Genomic DNA, 25,750 nt, shown 5'->3' with positions numbered 1-25,750 from the left:
TTATTTTTGTCTTTACTTTCCTTACCTTTGGGGAAAATTCATAAATTGTTCTCTACAAAAAAGGTCCATAAATTTAGTGCCTATATTTTCTTTTGTGTAACTTACTGTTTTGCGTAACTTATTTAGGTCTTTGATCCATTTTGAATTAATTTTTGTGCAGGGAAAAATAACTGTAGTCAATTTTATTCTTTTGCATGTGGCTTTCCAATTTTCCCAGCACCATTTCTTGAAGAAGCTTTCTTTTCTCCATTGCATATTTTTGGCTCCTTTGTCAAAGATGATTTGTCCATATATATGTGGTTTTATTTCTGGGCTCTCGATTCTATTCCATCAGTCTGTATGTCTGTTTTTGTGCCAATACCATACTGTTTTCATTATTGTGGCTCTGTAGTATAATTTGAAGTCAAGTATTATAATGCCTCCAGCTTTGTTCTTTTTTCTCAGGAGTGTTTTAGCTATTCGAGGTTTTTTTATGATTCCATACAAACCTGGTGGTTTTTTGTTCCATTATTTTAAAAAAATGACATTAGGATTTTGATGGTGATTGCACTGAATTTGTATATTGCTTTAGGTAACATGGACATTTTAACTATGTTGATTCTTTCAATTCATGGACATGGAATATTTTTCCATTTCACTTTTTTAAATTTTTAAGTCTCTCTCCTCTTCTCTCTGTAGCATCTCTAGTTGCCTATCTTTGATGTCACTGACCTTCTCCTCTATCTGGCATGTTCTACTAGCTAAACTTGCTACCTCAGTCTTCAATTCATGTATTGAGTTCTTCATCTCTATTTTTAAACTTTCAATCTCCTTGGTGAAGTACTCATTTTGTCCATTAATTTGTTTTTGGAGCTCATTAAATTGCGTATCAGTGTTTCTTGCATTTCATTGAGTATTTTCATAATTTCAATTTTGAATCCTCTATCATTTGATTCCAAGGTTTCTATGTGATGGAGATTGCTTTCTGGAGATTTTTTATTTTCTTTCTGAATTACTTGTCTGTCTTGTGCAGCCATAGTATTTGATTTCTTCTTCCTTGGTGGCATTTGAGAGTGGTATTACTAAGAACTCAAACAAAAATAAATAAATAAAAATTGAAAAATATTATGTAAAATATAAAAAATTAAAGTAATAACAAATAAAAATACAGTAAACAAACAGCCAAAAAATCAAAAACAAAACACCCACAAAAATAAAAATAAGAAAATATACAGTGTGTCCCTATAGTCATGGTGCACTTTTGACCGGTCACAGGAAAGCAACAAAAGATGATAGAAATGTGAAATCTGCACCAAATAAAAGGAAAACCCTCCCAGTTTCTGTAGGATGATGTGGCAGCATGTACGTATGCACAGATGATGACATAACACCGTGTATACAGCGGAGTAGCCCATGGCCATGCCAGTCGAGATGTAGACAGTATAGAGAAAAGTTCAGTGTGTTCTGTGGCTCGCTAAATTCGAATCTGTGACCAAAGTGCAACATGAATATCGGCGCGTTTATAAAGAAGCGCCACCACATAGGAATAACATTACTCGGTGAGATAAGCAGTTGAAAGAAACCGGCAGTTTGGTGGAGAAACCCCGTTCTGGTAGGCCATCAGTCAGTGACGAGTCTGTAGAGGCTATACGGGATAGCTACCTAAGGAGCCCTAAAAAAATCTGTGCGTGAGCCCACATCGAACTGCACTAAATAGGTATGAAACTGGGAAAGTTTTCCTTCTATTTGGTGCAGATTTCACATTTCTATCGTCTTTTGTTGCTTTCCTGTGACCAGTCAAAAGTGCACCATAACTTTACAGACACACTGTATAAATTAAAGAAATGAAATCCAAAAGAGAAAAAGTGAATAAAAGAAAAAGAAGGGAAAAAGAAAAATAAAAAAGGAAAAAGATTTTCAGTTTTAAGATGTTTTTCTTTTTCTTCCATTAAATGTAACTGTATTACAAGTCTTAGCTCTGTGAAATTCCTGGGCTGACCTCATCTGAGAGGTTGTCACAATGATGTAGGCGGGGCTGCAGTTGTATTAATGGGTGGGGTGTGTTGTGAGAACTTTATGGCTTCACAGCTTTAGCAGTGGTGATCTCAGGCTTCTGAGCACTCCTCCCCACTTCTCAATAGACCAGGGGACTAGACATGGAGTACCTCTGATATTTAGGGGAAAAAATGTCTCTGGCAAGTTAGTGGTTGGTTTTTGTCTCTGCCACTCTTTGTACCCACGAGGTGAGGGAAATGGGATCTGGGAGGCTAGGGGGATGCACTTTGGTTTTCTCTGTTTCTTCACCAAGTGTGAGCTGCAGGCAGAACACAGGAACACTGGCCATGACCCCATGCTCTGCTACCACTTTGGTTTAGTATCACCCCCTCTGCCCCTCAATCTTTCTGCACCTTCCATCAGAAGGAGACCCAGTCACTCCATGCCTCCCTCTTCATATCCCAGCAGATAAAACCTACATAGCCTAAGCTTTCTTACTCCCCTAGTCTTGGCAGAGAAAAAAATAACCTGGTCACTCTGGCTTCTCTTGTCTCTAGAGCCAACCATGAGTGTGTTTTATCTTCCACCCTCCTTTTCAACCCATCTCACCTTTTAGTGCATTCAGTGTGCGGATCTTTCAGGCATGCCTGCAAGCCCAGCTAGGATTTTTTTGCTATGTTATAATTGTTCAATTTGTTGAAATTTCAAGAGGAGAGATCAGGAGTATCTCTCACACCACCATTACTCTGACATCATCTTTTTTTTCATTACTAATTTCTAATTCCAGAACATTTTCATTGTCATCCCATAAAGTAACCCCATATATGGCAGCAGTCAATCTCTACTCTTTCCTCCCCTTTAGGCCCTGGCAGCCACCAATCTCCTTTTCATCCCTGTGGGTATACTGATTCTAGATATTTCAAAGAAATAGAATCATACAATTTGTGGTCTTTTGTGTCTGGCTTATTTCATTTAGCATGTTTCCAAACCTCATCCATGCCATAGCATATACTGGTACTTTATTCTTCTTTACGGTCTACCGTATTTTTTGCTCCATAAGCCGCACCTGACCATAAGACATAACTAGGGTTTGTTTTTTTTAATAATTTTATTTTTTTTAATGGGGCAACATCAATAAATCAGGATACATATATTCAAAGATAACATGTCCAGGTTATCTTGTCGTTCAATTATGTTGCATACCCATCACCCAAAGTCAGATTATCCTCTGTCACCTTCTATCTAGTTTTCTTTGTGCCCCTCCCCCTCCGCTTTCCCTTTCCCTCTCCCCCCTCCCCCCCGTAACCACCACACTCTTAGCAATGTCTCTTAGTCTCACTTTTATGTCCCACCTACGTATAGAATAATGCAGTTCCTGGTTTTTTCTGATTTACTTATTTCACTTTGTATAATGTTATCAAGATCCCACCATTTTGCTGTAAATGATCCGATGTCATCATTTCTTATGGCTGAGTAGTATTCCATAGTGTATATGTGCCACATCTTCTTTATCCAGTCATCTATTGACAGGCTTTTTGGTTGTTTCCATGTCCTGGCCACTGTGAACAATGTTGCAATGAACATGGGGCTGCATATGTCTTTACGTATCAATGTTTCTGAGTTTTGGGGGTATATAGCCAGTAGAGGGATTGCTGGGTCATAAGGTAGTTCTATTTTCAGTTTTTTGAGGAACCACCATACTTTCTTCCATAATGGTTGTACTACTTTACATTCCCACCAACAGTGAATGAGGGTTCCTTTTTCTCCACAGCCTCTCCAACATTTGCTATTACCTTTCTTGTTAATAATAGCTAATGTAACAGGTGTGAGGTGGTATCTCATTGCAGTTTTGATTTTCATTTCTCTAATAACTAGAGAAGATGAGCATCTTTTCATATATCTGTTGGCCATTTGTATTTCTTCCTGGAAGAAGTGTCTGTTCATGTCCTCTTCCCATTTTTTTATTGGATTATAACTAGGGTTTTAAGGAAGAAAATAAGAAAAAAATATTCTGAACTGTAAGGCCAGTTGCCACAGCCACCATCACCATCAGAGCCGCCTGGCCTGTACAGTTTTGCATTTGATTCAGACAGACAGTAATGAAACAATGGAGCCAAGAACTGGTGGGCCATTAGCTTTAATCCTAGCTTGCATCCAGTGGGCAAGAAATATACACAGTGGGAAAACACTTCCCTTTCCATTCAGGGCTCCCAAAGTCACTGACTTATCCGAGTATTCCTAAAATCAAAGGTTTCTAGCTCACCAGCCTTATTCACCTCTGTTCCCCATCTTCTTCTCTCTGTACAAACTGGCTTCTCTTTCAGCACTCTGCTATCTTGGCTGTTTCTTCTCTTAATAGCAGGAGCTGAGAGAGAGAGTGAGCCCCTGGTCAGCTCCATTTTCTAGTGTAGAGATCAAAACCTTTAAGCCAATATATAAACAAGGAAGTCTCTGATACAAAGTCACTTATCTGAGGCATAAATGGAATTCCTCATAAGTGTGCGCTACCTCACATCATGCAACAGTCAAGGGTGTGGGGAAAAGCTTAGTTTTGAAAAGATCTTAGTATTAAAAGGGTGGGAAAGGTTTAGTCTTAAAACTAAGTCTTAGGCTATAATGACTTTGCCAGCTTACAGCCTTTCGCCAACACCCAATGCAAACTATAAGCGAGCAAATGTATATATCATATTTACAAACTTATTTGACCGACAATACCACAATAATATTTCAACAATGTTAACTCAACAGCAGTATTAATAATCATTGGCACTGTTATTAACAAATGAAAAGATACTTTAATGTTCAAATACACTTCTAGTTGTCTGGAAACCACAGCAGCTAAAAAAAATGAACATTCACTTTATAACACACACAGGCATTTCCCCCTCCACTTTTGGAGGAAAAAAAAAAAGTGCATCTTATGGAACAAAAAATACGGTAATAATATTCCATTGTATGGATATAACACAATTTTGTTTGTCTAGTCATTAATCAATGGACATTTGAGTTTTTTCTACCTTTTGGCTCCTGTGCATAGTGCTGCTATGACCATTTATGTACAAGTATTTGTTTGAATAACTTTTTAATTCTTAGGGGAGTATACCTGAGTAGAATTATTGGATCATACAGTAATTCCATTTTTGACTTGCTGAGGATCCACCAAACTTTTCCACACTGTTCGTGCCATTTTATCAAATTTACTTTATACATACAATGTATTACATCTCTTTTAAATATTTCTAATGCTAACAATTCAAAATTTTTTCTCCTTGTTGTAGTTAAGTGCTCTTACTGACTCAGTTTCTAATATGTTCATGGATGATTGAATAAACAACTCAAACAAAGAAAAAAGTCTTTTTAATGTACACATCAGTGAGGAAGTCTCCATTCTTATTGTTCGCCTAGGAGTGTTGGTTTACTTCCTGTTTCTACAATTGTGTTCCTGATTTAAACTTTCTCAAGCATTCTGACTTTTAAATGGCTTTAATTAAAATGCTCATTTTTAAGGCTAATAACAGTAACAAAAGCAAGAGTGAGTTTGACCCACTCAGAAATATCCAAAGAGAGGGAAGGGGAGGAATGTTCCTCATGGTGTTTTATGTGGACTTAAGGAACACATTTTTTAAGGGTAGAGAAAGAAAACTGGCACGAATCTCAAGGAAAGCAGCCAAAATGATTTCAGGTGTGGTGCTTAAAATAGACTATGGATTATTTACCTTGTAGGAAATGTCCTGATAACTTAATCATGGTTAAAGGGATTTTATTTACTACCTAGTCTCCATTTCATATCTAGAGACTACGAGAATTTTCTCAATGGTGCTTTAGTATTAGAACAAGTGGTAGAATAAAGTCGGAAAATCTACTCTGAAGATGGATTGTGAGCACTTGATGAATGCAACAGACAATAAATAGTTCAAATGAAAAATGAATAGAAAAAAAGAGTCAAGAATGTTACTGTTTAACGATACATATGATTAAGCAAACGAAGAAAACATTTAGTTGTATTTCTGGCCATATTTTATGATCACTTAATTGATGCGAGAGAAAACAGTCTCTAGATGTATTTATTTGTTTATTTATTTGTTTATTTATTTATTTATATTTTTCTGAAGCTGGAAACGGGGAGAGACAGTCAGACAGACTCCCGCATGCGCCCGACTGGGATCCACCCGGCACGCCCACCAGGGGCGACGCTCTGCACACCAGGGGCGACGCTCTGCACACCAGGGGGCGATGCTCTGCCCCTCTGGGGCATCGCTCTGCCGCGACCAGAGCCACTCTAGCGCCTGGGGCAGAGGCCAAGGAGCCATCCCCAGCACCCGGGCCATCTTTGCTCCAATGGAGCCTTGGCTGCGGGAGGGGAAGAGAGAGACAGGGAGGAAGGGAGGGGGGGTGGAGAAGCAAATGGGCGCTTCTCCTATGTGCCCTGGCCGGGAATCAAACCCGGGTCCCCTGCACGCCAGGCCGATGCTCTACCACTGAGCCAACCGGCCAGGGCCTCTAGATGTATTTAAATGGAAGAGATGCAAAACATTTTATGCATAAAGTGAAGTCGATAAAATGGCACTGACAACAGAAAACAGTTTGGCGAATCCTCAACAAGTCAAACATAAAATTATTGTATGATCCAATAATCCTACTCAGATATATTCCCCAGTTTTGCACAGGATATTAACAATTGTCCTATATATAACACTTTTCATATTTGCTTCAGGTTCAGAAATCTGGTATAGTTTTTTAGCAGGCAGAAGAACAGCCACCACCCACCAAATATGTCCATCCATGGAACCTGTTTATATATTATGCTACATGGCAAAAGAGAATTAAGGTTGCTAATCAGCTGACCTTGAGATGATTATCCTGGAGTATTCGGTGGACCCAATGTTGTGACAAGGGTTCTTAAGTGTGGAAGAGGGAAGCTGAAGGGAGGTCAGTCTTAGAGGAAGATATAACTATGGAAGAAAGGCACAGCAAGATCTAATGTTGATAACTTTGACGATGGAGGAGGGAGCCAAGATCCAAGGAAATGCGGGTGGCCTCTGGCAGCAGGAAAAGGCAAGGGAAATAGAGTCTCCCTTGAGCCTCCAGAAGGAACTCAACCTATTGACACCTTGATTTTAACCCAGTGAAACCCATTTCAGACTTCTGACCCTTTTAACTGTAGGATAATAAACCAACCTTATTTGAAGCCTTTATGTTTGTGGTAATTTGTTACAACAGCAATAGGAAAGAAACCTTGGCTGATATTCTTACAGTCCCAGTTACAGAAAGCATATGGGTTTAAACTATGGCCTAGGGAGGTCTCCCACTCGTCTTTTTTCCCATGCCAGTTAAATATAAACCTCTGTCCCATCCATTTCTGGGTGATGGAGAAAGAAGTTGTCAGAATTAAAAAAGCTAAATTCAAAGTGGTGGTGAATAATAAAGTTGAAATATGCACTTAGTTTGAAATGTGGGACTCTTGTTTCCTGCATAGCTCAACTGTGTAGAGCTGGGGAGATCTCAAAAGGCTAGAGCATCACAAAAGAAGAATAGATTGTTGAGGACAGCCAAAATGAGAAAAGGAGTGCTTGAGATCCTAGGATATCTCACTATTTTCCCAATGAAACAGATTTTGCAACTGGAAGGATAATACCAGAGTAAGTAAATTAGCAGCAGAGGTTCTGTGAATGACTTCCTCAGAGAAGTATCAATGGTAACTGATAGGATTGATTAATCCAGGTACAATATTGATCAAGTGGAAGAAGAGTGAAATCGCCCCAGTGTTGCAGTACAAAAACCGCAATTCCTAGTTCATCTGGCTTAAAGGTTTTGTTGTCTGATGCACAGAAAAGACTCTCCTGCTAAAAACTGCATGTGAGCATTTGAAATAATTTGGCCTTAGTACTTTATTCTCTAGCTCTAAATAAGGTATGATGCCTGGAAATAATTGTATATTATTCGTTTCTTTCCCAACTCTGCAGTTTGCAAAACAATGTTAAAAAAATCATTATTGTTAAATTCACAGTGCTGTTAAAATTCTAGAGACAGCTTATTTAATTTGACAAACTGGCTTGTTCAGGGCCTCTCATCTGCATCCATTATATGAATTTTGTCAAAATAATTCCCTATGTCGGCCTGTGTCTGCATACATTATAAGTATGTAATAATGCATTCTGCCTGGTCTTCATTTTAATTAAATTAAATTGCAACGGTGTGGACTTGTGGAAGTTCAGGAAATCAGCCATCCGCCTTTAATAGCACTGCTATAAACAATTCTATTTTTCTTCAAGGTTATTGGCAACAACAATTGCATAATAATTTAGTACAGTAGTTCTGCAAGAAAGAGTAGTGTTTCAGGGAGAACTAGACTTCCTAAAGGTTCACAATGCATTAGTGTTTCAGGGAGAACTAGACTTCCTAAAGGTTCACAATGCATATGAGTCTGTCTGAATTGTGTTAGAGAGAAACAGGAGAACATTAATAATAACAGGTGCTAAGTTACCATTGCTTTGTGCACACAAAACATCCCTGAGAATGATGCTTCAGTGTTCATAAATTTCCCTTCAGTACAACCTAAGCAGTCTGGGAAGTCAAAAAATAGCATCCACTGAATATTTTAATAATGAGTGGGCAGTGCTTTACAACTTGCAAAGTACTTTCACATACCTTAGTTCATTTTAATCCTTATGATATTCCTGCCTGGTTAGCATGGCATGATTAAGCTGATCTTCATTTCACAGAAGGGGACACTGAGGAACAAAAAGAGCAAGTGACTTGCTTAGAGTCCTGTTCAGAGCAGGACTTCAAACTCGGGTCTTCCAGTCCTGAGTCGTGTATGTCTTTCACTGCTGCCTCTCTTCAGTAAAGTGACCAACCCACCTTACCAAGTATCCAATTCAACACCTTAGTGGCTTTCTGTCAAAGAAGCTAGCAGAGATAATAATCTTTCATCATTTCTCTCCACTCATGAATTCATAATCATTAACTGTGAGTAGGGCTGTTTTATCCATTCTGCTTTACAGGCACAGCACCAGGGATACAAATCTTTCAAGGACCTGCAAAAAATATTTGCCACTCAAAAAGTAACTTTGTTGGCCTAAAATATGAAAAGAAAACCAGAAAGTCAACATTAGTAACTGTTTAAATAAAGCAAAATGGAGCATTATGTCAGGCAGTCAACTGCAACTCACTTTTCACACTTAAATATGAAATATGTTTAATGTAGAATATGGGTTGTGGGTTGTATCCTTTTAATATGTCTGATAAGATATGAGACAGCACCTTGAAAGTGAAAGTGCCAGTTCCTACCAGGATTTCTTTTTGTTTGCTTTTTTTTAATTTTTTTTAATAATAATTTTATTTTTTTAATGGGGTGACATCAATAAATCAGGATACATATATTCAAAGATAACAAGTCCAGGTTATCTTGTCGTTTAATTATGTTGCATACCCACCACCCAAAGTCAGATTGTCCTCTGTCACCTTCTATCTTGTTTTCTTTGTGCCCCTCCCCACCCCCTTTCCCTCTCCCATTCCCCCCTCCCCCCCGTAACCACCACACTCTTATCAATGTCTCTTAGTTTCACTATTATGTCCCACCTACGTATGGAATAATACAGTTCCTGGTTTTTTCTGATTTATTTATTTTGCTTCGTATCATGTTATCAAGATTCCACCATTTTGCTGTAAATGTTCCGATGTCATCATTTCTTATGGCTGAGTAGTATTCCATAGTGTATATGTGCCACATCTTCTTTATCCAGTCATCTATTGATGGGCTTTTTGGTTGTTTCCATGTCCTGGCCACTGTGAACAATGCTGCAATAAACATGGGGCTGCATGTGTCTTTACGTATCAATGTTTCTGAGTTTTGGGGATATATACCCAGGAGAGGGATTGCTGGGTCATAAGGTAGTTCTATTTTCAGTTTTTTGAGGAACCACCATACTTTCTTCCATAATGGTTGTACTACTTTACATTCCCACCAACAGTGTATGAGGGTTCCTTTTTCTCCACAGCCTCTCCAACATTTGCTATTACCTGTCTTGCTAATAACAGCTAATCGAACAGGTGTGAGGTGGTATCTCATTGCAGTTTTGATTTGCATTTCTCTAATAGTTAAAGAAGATGAGCATCTTTTCATATATCTGTTGGCCATTTGTATTTCTTCCTGGGAGAAGTGTCTATTCATATCCTCTTCCCATTTTTTTATTGGATTGTTTGTTTGTTTGTTGTTGAGTTTTATGAGTTCTTTGTATATTTTGGATATTAGGCCCTTATCTGAGCTGTTGTTTGAAAATATCATTTCCCATTTAGTTGGCTTTCTGTTTATTTTGTTATCAGTTTCTCTTGCTGAGCAAAAACTTCTTAGTCTGATGTAGTCCCATTCATTAATTTTTGCCTTCACTTCTCTTGCCTGTGGAGTCAAATTCATAAAATGCTCTTTAAAACCCAGGTCCATGAGTTGAGTACCTATGTCTTCTTCTATGTACTTAATTGTTTCAGGTCTTATGTTTAGATCTTTGATCCATTTTGAGTTAATTTTTGTACAGGGGGAGAGACTGTAGCCCAGTTTCATTCTTTTACATGTGGCTTTCCAGTTTTCCCAGCACCATTTATTGAAGAGGCTTTCTTTTCTCCATTGTGTGTTGTTGGCCCCTTTATCAAAAATTATTTGACTATATATATGTGGTTTTATTTCTGGACTTTCTATTCTGTTCCATTGGTCTGAGTGTCTATTTTTCTGCCAATACCACGCTGTTTTGATTGTTGTGGCCCTATAATATAGTTTGAAGTCAGGTATTGTAATGCCCCCAGCTTCATTCTTTTTCTTTAGGATTGCTTTGGCTATTCGGGGTTTTTTATAGTTCCATATAAATCTGATGATTTTTTGCTCTATTTCCTTAAAAAACGTCATTGGAAGTTTGATGGAAATTGCATTAAATTTGTATATTGCTTTGGGTAATATAGCCATCTTGATTATATTTATTCTTCCTAGCCAAGAACAAGGTATATTCTTCCATCTCATTATATCTTTTTCTATTTCCCTTAACAATGGTTTATAGTTTTCATTATATAAGTCCTTTACATTCTTTGTTATGTTTATTCCTAAGTATTTTATTTTTTTTGTTGCAATCGTGAAAGGGATTATTCTTTTGAGTTCCTTCTCAGTTGTTTCATTCTTGGCATATAGAAAGGCTATTGACTTCTGTATGTTAATTTTGTATCCTGCGACCTTACTGTATTGGCTTATTGTTTCTAGTAGTCTTTTTGTGGATTCTTTGGGGTTTTCGATGTATAGGATCATATCATCTGCAAAAAGTGATACCTTTACTTCTTCTTTTCCGATATGGATGCCTTTTATTTCTTTGTCTTGTCTGATTGCTCTGGCTAGAACTTCTAGTACCACATTAAATAAGAGTGGAGAGAGTGGACAACCCTGTCTTGTTCCTGATTTAAGGGGGAAAGCCTTCAGTTTAGTGCCATTTAATATGATGTTGGCTGATGGTTTATCATATATGGTCTTTATCATGTTGAGATATTATCCTTCTATACCCATTTTGTTGAGAGTCTTAAACATAAAATTGTGTTGTATTTTATCGAAAGCCTTTTCTGCGTCTATTGATAAGATCATGTGGTTTTTGTTCTTTGTTTTGTTGATATGGTGTATTACGTTAACCGTTTTACGTATGTTGAACCATCCTTGAGATTCTGGGATGAATCCCACTTGATCATGATGTATTATTTTTTTAATATGTTGTTGTATTCGATTTGCTAGTATTTTGTTTAGTATTTTAGCATCTGTATTCATTAGAGATATTGGTCTGTAGTTTTCTTTTTTTGTGCCATCCTTGCCTGGTTTTGGTATGAGGGTTATGCTGGCCTCATAAAATGTGTTTGGAAGTATTGCTTCTTCTTCAATTTTTTGGAAGACTTTGAGTAGAATAGGAACCAAGTCTTCTTTGAATGTTTGATAAAATTCGCTGGTATAGCCGTCAGGGCCTGGACTTTTATTTTTGGGGAGGTTTTTAATAGTTTTTTCTATTTCTTCTTTACTGATAGGTCTGTTTAGGCTTTCTGCTTCTTCTTGACTCAGTCTAGGAAGGTTGTATTGTTCTAGGAACTTATCCATTTCTTCTAGGTTGTTGAATTTAGTGGCATAAAGTTTTTCATAGTATTCTACAATAATTCTTTGTATATCTACGGTGTCCGTGGTGATTTCTCCTCTTTCATTTTGGATTTTGTTTATATGAGTTCTTTCTCTTTTTTCCTTGGTAAGTCTTGCCAAGGGTTTGACAATTTTGTTGATCTTTTCAAAGAACCAGCTTCTTGTTCTATTAATTTTTTCTATAGTTTTTCTGTTCTCTAATTCATTTATTTCTGCTCTGATTTTTATTATCTCCTTTCTTCGGCTGGTTTTGGGTTGTCTTTGTTCTTCTTTTTCTAGTTCCTTAAGGTGGGAAGTTAAGTGGTTCACTTGGGCTCTCTCTTGTTTGTTCATATATGCCTGAAGTGATATGAACTTCCCTCTTATCACTGCTTTTGCTGCATCCCATAGATTCTGATATGTCGTATTGTCATTTTCATTAGTCTGTATATATCTTTTGATCTCTGCGCTTATTTCTTCTTTGACCCATTCATTTTTTAAAAGTATGTTGTTTAGTTTCCACATTTTTGTGGGATTTTTTTCCTCTTTTTTGCAGTTGATTTCTAGTTTCAAGGCTTTATGATCAGAAAATATGCTTGGTACAACTTCGATTTTTCTGAATTTGCTGATGTTGTTTTTGTGGCCCAACATATGGTCAATTCTTGAGAATGATCCATGTACACTGGAGAAAAATGTATACTCAGTCACTTTGGGATGAAATGTCCTGTAGATGTCTATCATATCCAGGTGCTCTAGTGTTTTGTTTAAGGCCACTATGTCTTTGTTGATTCTCTGTTTGGATGACCAATCTAGAGCCGTCAGCGGTGTATTGAGGTCTCCAAGTATGATTGTGTTTTTGTCAGTTTTTGTTTTAAGATCAATAAGTAGCTGTCTTATATATTTTGGTGCTCCTTGGTTTGGTGCATATATATTAAGAATTGTTATGTCTTCTTGATTCAGTGTCCCCTTAGCCATTATGAAATGTCCATTTTTGTCTCTGAGTACTTTTCCTGTCTTGTAGTCAGCATTATCCGATATGAGTATTGCTACACCTACTTTTTTTTGGATGTTATTTGCTTGGAGTATTGTTTTCCAGCCTTTCACTTTGAATTTGTTTTTATCCTTGTTACTTAGATGAGTTTCCTGTAGGCAGCATACAGTTGGATTTTCTTTTTTAATCCATTCTGCTACTCTGTGCCTTTTTATTGGTGAGTTTAAGCCGTTTACATTTAGTGTAATTATTGATACTTGTGTGTTCCCTATTGCCATTTTATATCTTGCTTTCTGTTAGTTTTGTGTCTTGTTTGATCCTTCTCTTTCATTTTTCTATCTTTTGTTTTTATTTGGTTGTATTCCATACATCTTTCCTCTGTTGCTATCTTTTTTATCTCATGTGCTTCTGTGGTGGTTTTTTCAATGGTGGTTACCTTTGAGTAATGAAAAGGGTCCCTACCCTGTTCATTGTAGCGAACTATTTTGTGAGTACTTTTGCACTCCATCGTCCTTTGCTACTGATAATCTCCATCTTCTCCCCCTCTTTCTTTTTGTTGTCACAGTTTAAATTTGGTTTTATTGTGTTCTTCTTGGAGCTTTTACTTGTGGCTCTGTTTTAATTTGTTCTTTGTATCTGATTGGAGAACCCCGTTTAGTAATTCCTGGAGTGGGGGTTTTCTGACGATAAATTCCCTCATCTTTTCTGTATCTGTGAATGTTTTTATTTCTCCTTCATATTTGAAGGATAGCTTTGATGGGTATAGTATTCATGGCTGAAAGTTCCTCTCTTTCAGGACTTTAAATATTGGGGTCCACTCTCTTCTAGCTTGTAGAGTTTCTGCTGAGAAATCTGATGATAATCTAATGGGCCTTCCTTTATATGTTGTATTCTTCTTTTCCCTGGCTGCCTTGAGAATTTTTTCTTTGCTGTTGGTTTGTGTCAATTTCATGATGATATGCCTTGGAGTAGGTTTGTTGGGGTTAAGAAAACTCAGAGTTCTGTTTGCTTCTTGAACTTGAGGCTTTAGTTCTTTCCACAGGCTTGGGAAGTTCTCATCTATTATTTGTTTGAGTATGTTCTCCATTCCATTTTCTCTCTCTTATCCCTCTGTTATACCTATTATTCTTATGTTATTCTTTTTGATGGAGTCAGATAATTCTTGTAGGGCTATCTCATTTTTTTTTTTAATTTTTGAGTCTCTTTCTTCTTCTCTCTGCTGTGCCTCAAGTTGCTTGTCTTCTATTTCACTAATCCTCTCTTCTATCTGACCTGTTCTATTAGCTAAGCTTGTTACTTCGTTTTTCAGCTCGTGAATTGAGTTTTTCATCTCTGTTTGATTTGTTTTTATAGTTTCAATTTCCTTGGACATATATTCTTTGTGTTCATTGAGTTGTTTTCTGAGCTCCCTAAATTGTCTTTCTGTGTTTTCTTGTATATCTCGGAGGATTTTTAGGATTTCTATCTTGAATTCTCTGTCATTTAGCTCCAAGGTTTCCAATATATTAAATTTTTTCTCCATACATTTTTCCTCATCTAGCTGTGTTACCTCTCTTTCTTTTGTATCCATGATATTTGATTTTCTCTTCCTTAATGGCATCTGAGGGTGGTTTTGTTGATAGTATTAATGAGATTTAATAAAGAATAAAAAGTTAAAAAAATAATTAAAAAAATAAAAAATAAAAAATAGTTTTTTTAAAAAAAAATTAATAATGAAATAAAGAAAAATAAAATAAAATAAAAATTTTTTAAAAAAGGAAATTATTCCCCCCCTCCTTTTTTCCTCTCCTCTCCTCTCCCCTCTTTCTTGAGAAAATCTTGTGGTGAACTGTGAATTATAACAAACAATGCCTGTGATGGAGGGCCTGAATTGGGGAAAAGTAATAAAGGGGCAAAAAAAAAAAAGAAAAGAAAAGAAAAAAAAAAAGAAAAACGGGAAAAAGAAAAAAAAAAGAAAAAAAAAGAGCGTATGGACCCACAAAAAGCAAATAAGGAAAAAATTTGGGTCAAGAATAAAATGATTTGCTTTTAGGTGTTGGTTGTCTAAGAGTTATGATGAGAGGAATAAGAGGAAAACGGAAAAATGGGGAGACAAATTAAAAAATTACTATTGTATTTAGTGGAACAAGAACTAGATAAAATGGAGAGCCAGGGATGGGAGCACAGCTAGTGAGTTAAAAAGGTGAAGTAAAAACCCCCCAAAATGCCACAAACATAAGTTTGAGACCCAGATAAGATAATTTGTTTGTTATTGAGGTTTGAATGAGAGGAGATGTAAAGGAGAAAGGAAGAAACTAATATAGAGGGAGAAAAGAAAGAGAGAGAGAAAAAAAAAGAGGGAACCACTAATAGAAGAAAAAAGAAAGGAGAGAGAGAGAGAGAGAGAGTTAAGGGTTTTGGAGTGCAACCCTCATAGAGAGAAAGGAAGAGGAGAGAAAAGATAATGGGAGATGTAACACTTATGGGTAGTGTAGTTCAAGGAGAGGAGAGAGTAAGACAGGTAGAGAGTTAATCGGCCAAATTGGAGGAGGAAAAAAAGTATCAAGAATGAAGATAAGAGAAACAAACGAACAAATATCATAAAATGGGATAGGTTATAAAGTCTGCAGATTATTCTTGATTTTGAGAAGTTATCTTCTTGCTTTTTCTTTTCTCTCCCTCTTCCTGGTCGGTGACTCTGTACCCCGGGTTCTGCCCCTTTGGCACGCTCAGGTAGAGGTTTGCAGTTGATAAGTCCCTATGGCAATGTCATGTATTGTGCTTTAGTCTCGTTGACAGTCGAGGCTATTAGCATTTATAGGCTCCGACAGTGAGAGAGTCCGTGTTCCTGGAGCCTTTCTCCTAGTCTTTCCTTCCTCAATTAGTAGCCTGATAATCCAGCTATGGGGTTGCTGCTGCCTCTGCCTGGATAGTAAGAGGCTCAAAGAGCTGGAAACTCCCCACTCTATTTCCACTCAGCACAGGGCTCTGGGTAAGGCTCAGTCAGTCAGAGCTGCTAGCATAATCAGGCAGGCTTTCCGCCCACTCAAAGACCTCTGGTTCTGTCTGCCACTCTGTCCGGTAACACAGGCGGGCGCCCACTTCCGGGGCGCTTGGAGGAATCTCTCACTCACTGGCTGCGCACGCAGACCAGGATATCCGGCCAGCAGTCTCACGCTCTGAGTGAAACCCCCAACCGCAGGGAAAAGTTGCAGCGTTGGAATTGAGTCTCGCTCCATCCCCGTGTGCGGCTTTTGCAAGGCGCTGGGGCGGCCCGAGATTCCGCTTTGGCCCACACAAAGGCCCCTGACTCTGCCCCTCTGTGCGATAACACGGGCGCGCACTGCCGAGGCACTCGGAGGAATCTCTCATTCACTATCTGCGTGCGCAAACCCGGATATGAGGCCGGCCGCGTTTCCCTCTGAGTGAAACCCCCAGCAGCACGGAAAATTTCCACCGTTGGAATTAGTTCTCACTCCCTCCTGTGCGTGGCTTTCCCAGGGCGCTGGGGCTGCCCAGAGACTCTGCCCTCGGCCCACAGAAAGGCCTCTGACCCTGCCTCTCCGTGGGGCAACACGGGCACCCACTCTCGGGGCCTAGGAAGAAATCTCTCGCCCACTAACTGCGCACCAACCAGGAGACCGGGTAAAATGGCCGCCCCGCTTGTCTTTCTTTGTTTGGGTTTGGCGCGAGTGTTAGCTTGTATTGCTCGGGTTGCCACAGGATCAGTTTTTCCTCGGCTTGGATCTCCGTGCCACAGCCTGGTTCAGCCGTTTGTGCCGTGGCCTGAATCTATTCACACCCTTTGCCTGCCTCAGTTTCTATATTCACAGTTACCAGAGAAAGCTGCCCTGTTTAGGTTAGTGAGGAAGGCGGAGCATTTCTTACTCCCTATTTCCTTCGGGGTTTGGTTATATATTTAGCCAATTTTTCACTCGACCATACCTTTGGGTATATTGCGAAGCATCTGGAGGCTCCAAGTATAGGTTTTACTGTTTCTGGTTGAAGATCTTGTTGAGTTTTGGGGGAGATTTATCGGAATCGCTTCCTACCCCGCCATTACTCTGACATCATCTCTTTTTTTTTTAATTTTTTACAGGAACAGAGAGAGAGTCAGAGAGAGGGATAGATAGGGACAGACAGACAGGAACGGAGAGAGATGAGACGCATCAACCATCAGTTTTTCATTGCGACACCTTAGTTGTTCATTGATTACTTTCTCATATGTGCCTTGACTGCGGGCCTTCAGCAGACCAAGTAACCCCTTGCTTGAGCCAGCGACCTTGGGTCCAAGCTGGTGAGCTTTGCTCAAGCCAGATGAGCCCGCGCTCAAGTTGGCAACCCTGGGGTCTCGAACCTGGGTCCTTCTGCATTCCAGTCCAATGCTCTATCCACTGCGCCACCGCCTGGTCAGGTGCTACCAGTATTTCTTAATGACTCTAACTGATACTCTGTCTGGTAAGCAGCCTGTGCCCATTTCAAGCTGGTAGTAACACCCATTAGTAGATTGCAAAATCCATTTGGTGAGTCAATCAAGTATTTTTTTTTTGTATTTTTCTGAAGCTGGAAACGGGGAGAGACAGTCAGACAGACTCCCGCATGCGCCCGACCGGGATCCACCCGGCACGCCCACCAGGGGCGACGCTCTGCCGCGACCAGAGCCACTCTAGCGCCTGGGGCGAGGCCAAGGAGCCATCCCCAGCGTCCAGGCCATCTTTGCTCCAATGGAGCCTCGGCTGCAGGAGGGGAAGAGAGAGACAGAGAGGAAGGAGGGGGGGTGGAGAAGCAAATGGGCACTTCTCCTGTGTGCCCTGGCCGGGAATCGAACCCGGGTGCCCCGCATGCCAGGCCGACGCTCTACCGCTGAGCCAACCGGCCAGGGCCGAGTATTTTTTTTTAAATGGAATAAAATGTAATGGAATGTGATAGGACAAAAATAAACAGAATAGAAAATAGTGAAATGTAACACTATCAAGAGAGTATTGTTTTGAGAAATTTTGCCTGATCAGGCAGTGGTGCAGTGGATAGAGCATCAGACTGGGACCCAGAGGACCCAGATTCGAAGCTCTAAGGTTTCCAGCTTGAGCACAGGCTCACCAGCTTGAGTGCGGTGTCTCTGGTTTAAACATGGGATCATAGGCATGACCTCATGGTCACTGGCTTGAGCCCAAGGTTGCTGGCTTGAGCAAGGGGTTACTCAGTCTGCTGTAGCCCCCATCAAGGCACATATGAGAAATCAATCAATGAACACCTAAGGTGCTGCAGTGAAGAATTGATGCTTCTCATCTCTCTCCCTTCCTGTCTGTCTGTCCTTATCTGTCCCTCTCTCTCACTCTCTCTGTCTGTCTCTGTCCAAAAAAAAAAAAAAAGAAAGAAAGAAAGAAAGAAAAAGAAAAAAGAGAAAGAGTATAGTTTTGAAAAATTTTGTTTCATTTGTATGTATATGTTTGTGTGGATGCCTCCCCATGTGAATGCTAGGTCACAATTAAATGGCTTTAAGGGCATAACAATTTAAAAATTATTGGAAAGATGATATACTCAAGAGACAGAAAAATTAAATAGTTTACCAAACAAACCGTATGGCTTATATTCCAATTCAGGATTTATGACTGTTCTTGCCTCCCAGCCTTTTCTACCAACTTGTGTCAAGGCATTATAGAGATAATCTCTTCAATATTGGGTGACCGTATGATTCATGATTCAAACCACGATACTTTTGAAAGTCAAAGGAGATACTTCTCATATAATATAAGTTTGGGGTTTGCAGCCAATATACTTTTTTGTTGTAGACTAGAGAACAATTCAGACAGCAAATATGCAGAGGTGAAAAGGGTATGTCTCGTTTCCACTTCATGGAGAACTCTTTAATTGATACTTTATGTAAGCATTTCCTGCCACAGAGTTGGGAAGATCTTTAACTTACTAAGAGTGGAAAAGTAGGCTCCAAACCACTACAGGAGGTCACCAGGACATATTACTTATTCACAGAACTACACAGTAACCTTCCAGAAAAAGAATTGTAGGGGAGCTCACCAGGTTTACAATGTACAAGAGGTAGATCCTAGAAATGGTAAGGAAAGAGTTGATGGCTTTAAATGAACCTGTGATTATTGTTATGTGATTATTTATCAATCAAGACATATAAATGCTCACAAGATAAGCAGAAACTATGTTGTTCTACAGATCAACATGGCCCTAAGTGTGCTTTCTCACCTGATATTGCAAACATGAGATACAGTGCTGTCTTTGACTTTTTGGTTTGATTCTCCAACTTGAACTGGTCAAATACAATCTTGAAAGACTCGGCCTGACCTGTGGTGGCACAGTGGATAAAGTGTCAACCTTGAGCACTGAGGTTGCCAGTTGAAAACCCTGCATTTGTCTGGTCAAGTCACATATGGGAGTTGATGCTTCCTGCCCCTCCCCCCTTTCTCTCTCCCTCTCATTCTCTCTCCTCTCTAAAATGAATAAATAAATAAATAAATATTTTTTTTAAAAAAAAGAAAGACTGCACTTTAGAATCATAGCATTAGTACTAAAGGGGATTATGAAAATAATCTAGTACAAAGGTCTTTAATCTGGCATCTTCATTTCAATAGACCAGTGAACACCTTCCTAAAATTATATATAAAATTTTGTGTACATATGCATTTTTCCAAGAAGATTAATAACTTAGATCAAATTCATAATAAAAGGTTCACTGACCCAAAAAGGTCTAAGAACCACTAATTTTAGTCCATACTCTGCTCCCCGCCACACATATACACACTTTGTTACTAATGAAGAACACAACTCTCGGGGATGAAGAATAATTTGCCCAAGGACACACAGCTAAGCTAATGGAGTCTTTTCTGATTCTAGGTCTGAAACCAACTCCACTATATCAGAGTTGTTTTGATAAGCACCAGAACCATGATAAGATACCAAGTAGATTTTAGACAGCAACAACTTGTGTGAGCGTAACATGAGCTAGATTACCCTGAGATCTTTTTATCCACTGAAATTCTGTTTTTCCATTCACCTTAATAGAGAACAGCATTGACACAGATGATCCTAAATTAATTTCCATTTAGAAATGATTTCTATTTCAGGATTAGTTTTTCCAACTCTCCATTGATCTGGCTTGCTAATAGTGCTTGGTTAGGGCTAACTTTAAAACAAGTTTGCATTCCATGAGCTTTCCCAGCTGATGATAGGATAGGAGGGCATCTTTGTCAGGAACAGCTATGTAATTTGCAAGACCCAGTGTAAAACGAAAATACAGAACCTCTTGTTAAAAAATTATTAACAATTTCAAGACAGTGACAGCAAAGCATTAAACCCAGTGTGGGGTGCTTCTAAGTGTGGGCCCCTGTGAGACTGCAAAGCTCACACACCCAAGCAGATGGCCCTGATCTCCATTAAGGCTTTGGTGGAGCTATTTACAAATATTTTTTTGAATGTTTTAATTTTTCCATTGATTTGAGAAAGAGAGAGAAAGGAATGGGGAGTGGAAGGAGAAAGGGAGAGAGAATCAACAATTTGCTGTTTCACTTAGTTTTTCTATTTAGTTGAGCACTCATTGATTGCTTCTCACATGTGCTTTGGGGATCGAACCTGCAACATCTGGTGCACTGAGTCTATGCTTTATTTACTAAGCCACCCAACCAGGGCAAAGCAATTTGATTTAAAATTGGCCACAGTTGATCCACAAAGTTAGAGGGTTGTATATTCAGAATCATAAGGACTTTTTGGTTTATGTATGCATGTGCTCACACACACACATGCACATGCACACATAAATCAGTTTGACTAAAAACATCATCTTTTCCCATCATCTAATGCCAAAAACAAAAACTGGCTTACTTTAATTTTTTGTCTTTGGGTTACTGTGCTGTGTTTAAGCACATATATTTATTACCAGTTTCCATACCAAATGATAAAACAAAGAAAAAGTTATTCAGGCCATCTAAAGAGTTAGGTAGAAGCAGGTACTCATAGGCAATGTCAGATGACCATATTTAAGTGTTCATAAAAAGGAAATGAAGCTTCCAGGTATGCACTGTAATGAGCCAGTGGTCTCAGGTTTCGAGCAGTGTGAGAAAAAAAAAATAAATTTAAGAACCAGAAATTTGCAGTTCCAATAGATAAGCAGGTTTGCCAACAGCGACTGTGGCTGAGGCTTGGTATACTTGAGCTATGCATATTTCAGTTGTCACCCTAGCTACCACATTGCACACGACTTGTTTTAGTGGCTTACCAGGGTTCCCAGTTTAATGCACAACATCTGTGCTTCCTAGGAGTTGAAGCCAAATGTTGGATGATGTTTCACTGGTTAGCTATATGCGGAAACCAAAATATAATGTGCACAACATGAAATTTACACTGGAAGCACTTGCAATGCTCTAAACAAACTCAGAACTCTCAATAAACTGAAAGCCAGTTAGTGCAGTAGAAAATACCAATTGGGCAAATCAGTTTGTATTAGTCTCACGTAGTCAGTTTTTGTATGAGAGACTCAGTAGCCCCAAACCAACTTCCTAAGTGCATTTTGCAGTTTAGAAAGAGAAAAAAACAACCCCCCCACATTTCTTCTACAAAGGTAAAGAAAGAAATGTTGTCACCACAGCTTAAGATTTCAGAGAGCTTATTCCTCTACTTTTAAAACACAACCTTCAACCCAAGAGCTTATGCTAAAGCTCAATGTCTATAAACATATGGTACATACCTAATGACAACACTTGTTCACTTATTCATCTGCTTATCCAATATGCATGAACTGATCACCTTTAGAATCCCAATGCCATGCTAGGTGCTATGCTGTACTGTGCTAGGTTAATGGCATTTGCAGTCAGATCTCAACCCAAGTCACAATTCAGTAACAAATGCAATCTCCACAGAATTATCAACCAGGGTAAAAATGGAACTGCCTTATGAACCAACAACTCCACTTCTGGGAATATATCTGAAGAAATATGAAACACTGATTCAAAAGAATTATGCACCCAAAGTCAACCTGAAACCTATGCACTCTTATTGATCAATGTCACCCTGTTAAATTTAATTTTCTAAATAAAATATTTTTTAAATAATATATGCACCTCTGTGTTCATTGCAGCATTATTTTCAATAGCCAAGATTTTGAAGTACCCAAGTGTCCATAGGTAGATGAGTGGTACCTGTGCTTTGTTTATACAATGGAATACTGCTCAGCCATAAAAAGGAAGGAAAGCTTACCTTTTGCAACAGCATGAATAGACCTGGAGATGATTACCGTATGTTAAGTGAAATAAGCCAGTGAAAGAAATACAAATACCATATGTTTTCACTTATATGTACAATCTAGTGAACAAAATAAATAAACAAAATATAGAAACAGACTCATAGATACAGAGAACAGACTGACAGCTGTCAGAGGAAATGGGGACTGGGGGCTGGGTGAAAAAGGTGAAGGGATTAACTAAAAAACAAAAAACTTATAGCCACAACAGTGTGGGGATTGCAGAAGGGAAAGGGGATTGCAGAAGGGAAAGGGGGTGGAAGGTTCAAGAAGAGTAGGGGGGATAGATGGTGATGGAGGAAAACTTGACCTGGAGTGATGAACACACAGCACAATGTACAGAAAATGTGTTGTAGAATTGTACACTTGAAACCCGTATAATTGTATTAACCAATATCATCCCAGTAAGTTCCATTTAAAAAATGGCCAAAAAAAGAAACAAATTTTAAAATGTTTCTGATGTCTTATTAACACTTTGTTTGCAGTATCTGTGGGATATGAATATGAAACCTGCCCTGACTTTATTCTCTGGGAGAAAAGGACAGTCATCTTACAAGGTTTTGAGATGGATGCTTCTAACCTAGGAGGCTGGTCATTAAATAAACATCATATTTTGAATACTCAAAGTGGTAAGCAACTTTTAAAATATTCACTAATACTGTTTTCCTAATGCTATTTACATGTATACAGATACATATGTAATATATAGTCATTGAAAAAAATGTAAAATTACAAGGGAAAAAATTACCTGTATGTTCACCAGCTGGAGATGACCACATTAGTTTATTTCCTTTCAAATACAATAATCTGATTTCCAGTTAGTGCTAAAACAGTGGGACCTCTTCATCACAAAGTTTTATGAAACTGGGTTTTACTATAGTATTGCTCTATCCCAAGTGATTAAGTTTATCTGACATTGTAACCAATATTTTAAAAGTGAAATAATAATCGGCATATTTCCCATAATATAAGACACCATCAATTATAAGTACACCATTATTTTACGAAAATGCTAATTGAATTGTGACATGCATTGATCACAAGATACATATTTGTTTCAGAGATGTTTAAACATAAAGCAAAAAGTATACCTTAGAATGAAATAATCATCTCTGTAATACATTTTCAAAGGGTTCAGTGATCTCTGTCCCATTTTAAACACAGCAACCCTGCAAAGTGGCATTAATTGCATTTAAAAGATCAAGAGTCTGAGACTTAGATGGTCCTATGACCGTCCCTCAGCATGCACAGTCAGCAAGTGGCTAGAGCCACATGCTTTTCCTCCTACACCATAGTTGTTTGTCTACATAAATGCCAGTATATCCAATAAGAAGCTGGGGATAGAGGGGCAGTGATGGGTCAAAGAAGAAAGAGTCCTGAACTTCACTTAGTTCGAAGGCTCCTGAATCCTGGACTTAAGGAAAAGGAAAGAGTAATGAGAACCAGACACTCTCATTTTCAGCCTATGCCTACTTTGAACCATATTTCCTGCTGTCACTTTCTCCCAGTTTATAACATCAATGTTAAATAAATCAGGAGAAGGGACCACAGTTGACCCTTGCACCCATATGTCTCTTACACAAACTAATTTTGCTACCCTAGGCGTAAACACTCTATCCCAGTTCTTCCATGTCATTTTGCATTCTACTGGGAAACCAGTCTTTCAGCTGTCCATTCAGCTTTCGTTTGAACATGTGCTGGTACATTCTCACTATGAAATCACATTTCTTTTCATCTGAAGAGGCAGATTCTGAGCAGCCTTCAGCATAATATGTACTTTGGGTTATTTGGGATGCGAAAATACGGGGGCAGCTACACTCTTGAATTCAGCTATCCTTGTATCCATCTTACCTTCGTGGAGCAGCTGGCTAATGTTCGGTTATCTTATAAGGCCACAAATTAACCAAGGCTAAGAGGTCCATTTAGAAATCAAACCTATGATCTTACTGTTTGCACCACAGTTGGATCAGCTGAGCCAAAGAGCCACATAAGCTGGGAAATTTTGATTGGCAAAGTGAACCAGGTCTGCTTCAACCATAAAATGAGACCACCTACCATAGTCACAGTGTGGGATTCTGAACTTGAATGAGTCCATTGCCAGCTCTCTCCACCATCCCGTCTTCCCCCTTTCTTTCAAGAAAGATTCTAAATTCTATTTCAAATTGTTTATTTTTTAAGAGAAAAGGTTCAGGCACAGATATAAAATGTCAACTTCTTTTTTCTGTTGTCAAAAGGAGAATCACAGTTTTAAAAGTACAAAAACGAAAGGGCAGATGCTACTTATTAAATTATTAGGTTTTCTGTTTTGATTTGAAAGAGTTTGACATTTTAAGCAGCCGTTTCTTTTCCACTCATTTTTATTGGCTCCTATGGATTGTCTCTTTCGAATGCCTGCCGTTGACATTAAACACAAAATGGGAAATGACCTCCATCGAGCCAGCCCCCAGCTGTGCACCCAGTCCAGCATCCTCTTACCATTTGCTTCACACAGGCTTAAAAATGCAGAACACAGGGGAGCCGTTCAGAAAGCTGGCTGAGGGCCCCTCCCATTTCCACAAAAATATTTTCTGTACCACTTATTCACCAAGAATTAGTTTTTAGGTAACAGGTGCCATTTAATTTCTGAGAATCTTTTTTTAAGTGTTTGTTTTATTGATTTTTGGAGTATGAGGAAGGGAAAGATACCTATTTCTGTATGTGCCCTGACCAGGGATTTAATCAGTCACCTCTGCGCTTGGGACAGTGCTCTAACAGACCAAACTATCCAGTCAGAGCTCTGATAATCTTTTTAACAACTTTATTAAAGTATAATTTATACACCATTAACACCACCCATTTTAACTGTACATTTAAATGATTTTTAGTAAATCACTGAGTTGCATAACCATCACAACACAGTATCAGAATGTTTTTATCACCCCAAAAAGATACCTGTGCTCACCCCAACCCCACTGAATCTGCTTTCTGTCTGAGAATTTTACACTGAGAGAAAAATTTTACTTTGGATAATCTTTTTTTTAAAGGAACAATGGTTCATTTGATCATCTCCTTCATAGGCACATTGTACCTCTAACCGAAAACTGATCACACTTGCCAAGAACAGATCTGAACCCAAGTCTGCCACCACCTTGTCGCCTGACCTGGGACTCGAACACCTCTCTTGGGACAATTTTGAAATCTAAATATCACCCACAAAGGCAATTGTAGAAACAGGAATGATAAGTGTGAGGGAACAGCTTTGGGAAGAGCAATTTAGAAAAGCAATGCTCTTTTCCCCTCAGGTCAGACCATCTTTTCTGACTGATTAAGGTGAGAGTGTCGTCTCTCCAGATTCCCCCACTCCACTTTTTTCTGGAAACAGCTGAACTCTTTAGGCACCTGGATTTTTCTGATCTGAGACAGATAGCAGATTAGAAAC

The 25,750-nt window shown here is 38.7% G+C and overlaps 1 protein-coding gene across 4 annotated transcripts in view; it reads left to right on the top strand.

Moving 5' to 3' along the window:
* The window catches only part of TENM1 (teneurin transmembrane protein 1), a 774,232-nt gene that overhangs the window by 599,931 nt on the left and 148,551 nt on the right, over positions 1-25,750 (top strand). For all 4 annotated transcript variants that reach the window (XM_066357037.1, XM_066357038.1, XM_066357036.1 and 1 more), the window contains one exon: positions 22,818-22,961. In XM_066357037.1, the coding sequence (XP_066213134.1) occupies positions 22,818-22,961 (144 nt within the window). The remainder of the gene's footprint in view (positions 1-22,817; positions 22,962-25,750) is intronic.

This window comes from Saccopteryx leptura, chromosome X (assembly GCF_036850995.1).
Source record: "Saccopteryx leptura isolate mSacLep1 chromosome X, mSacLep1_pri_phased_curated, whole genome shotgun sequence".
NCBI lineage: Eukaryota > Metazoa > Chordata > Mammalia > Chiroptera > Emballonuridae > Saccopteryx > Saccopteryx leptura.
This window is presented reverse-complemented; position numbering and strand designations above follow the sequence as displayed.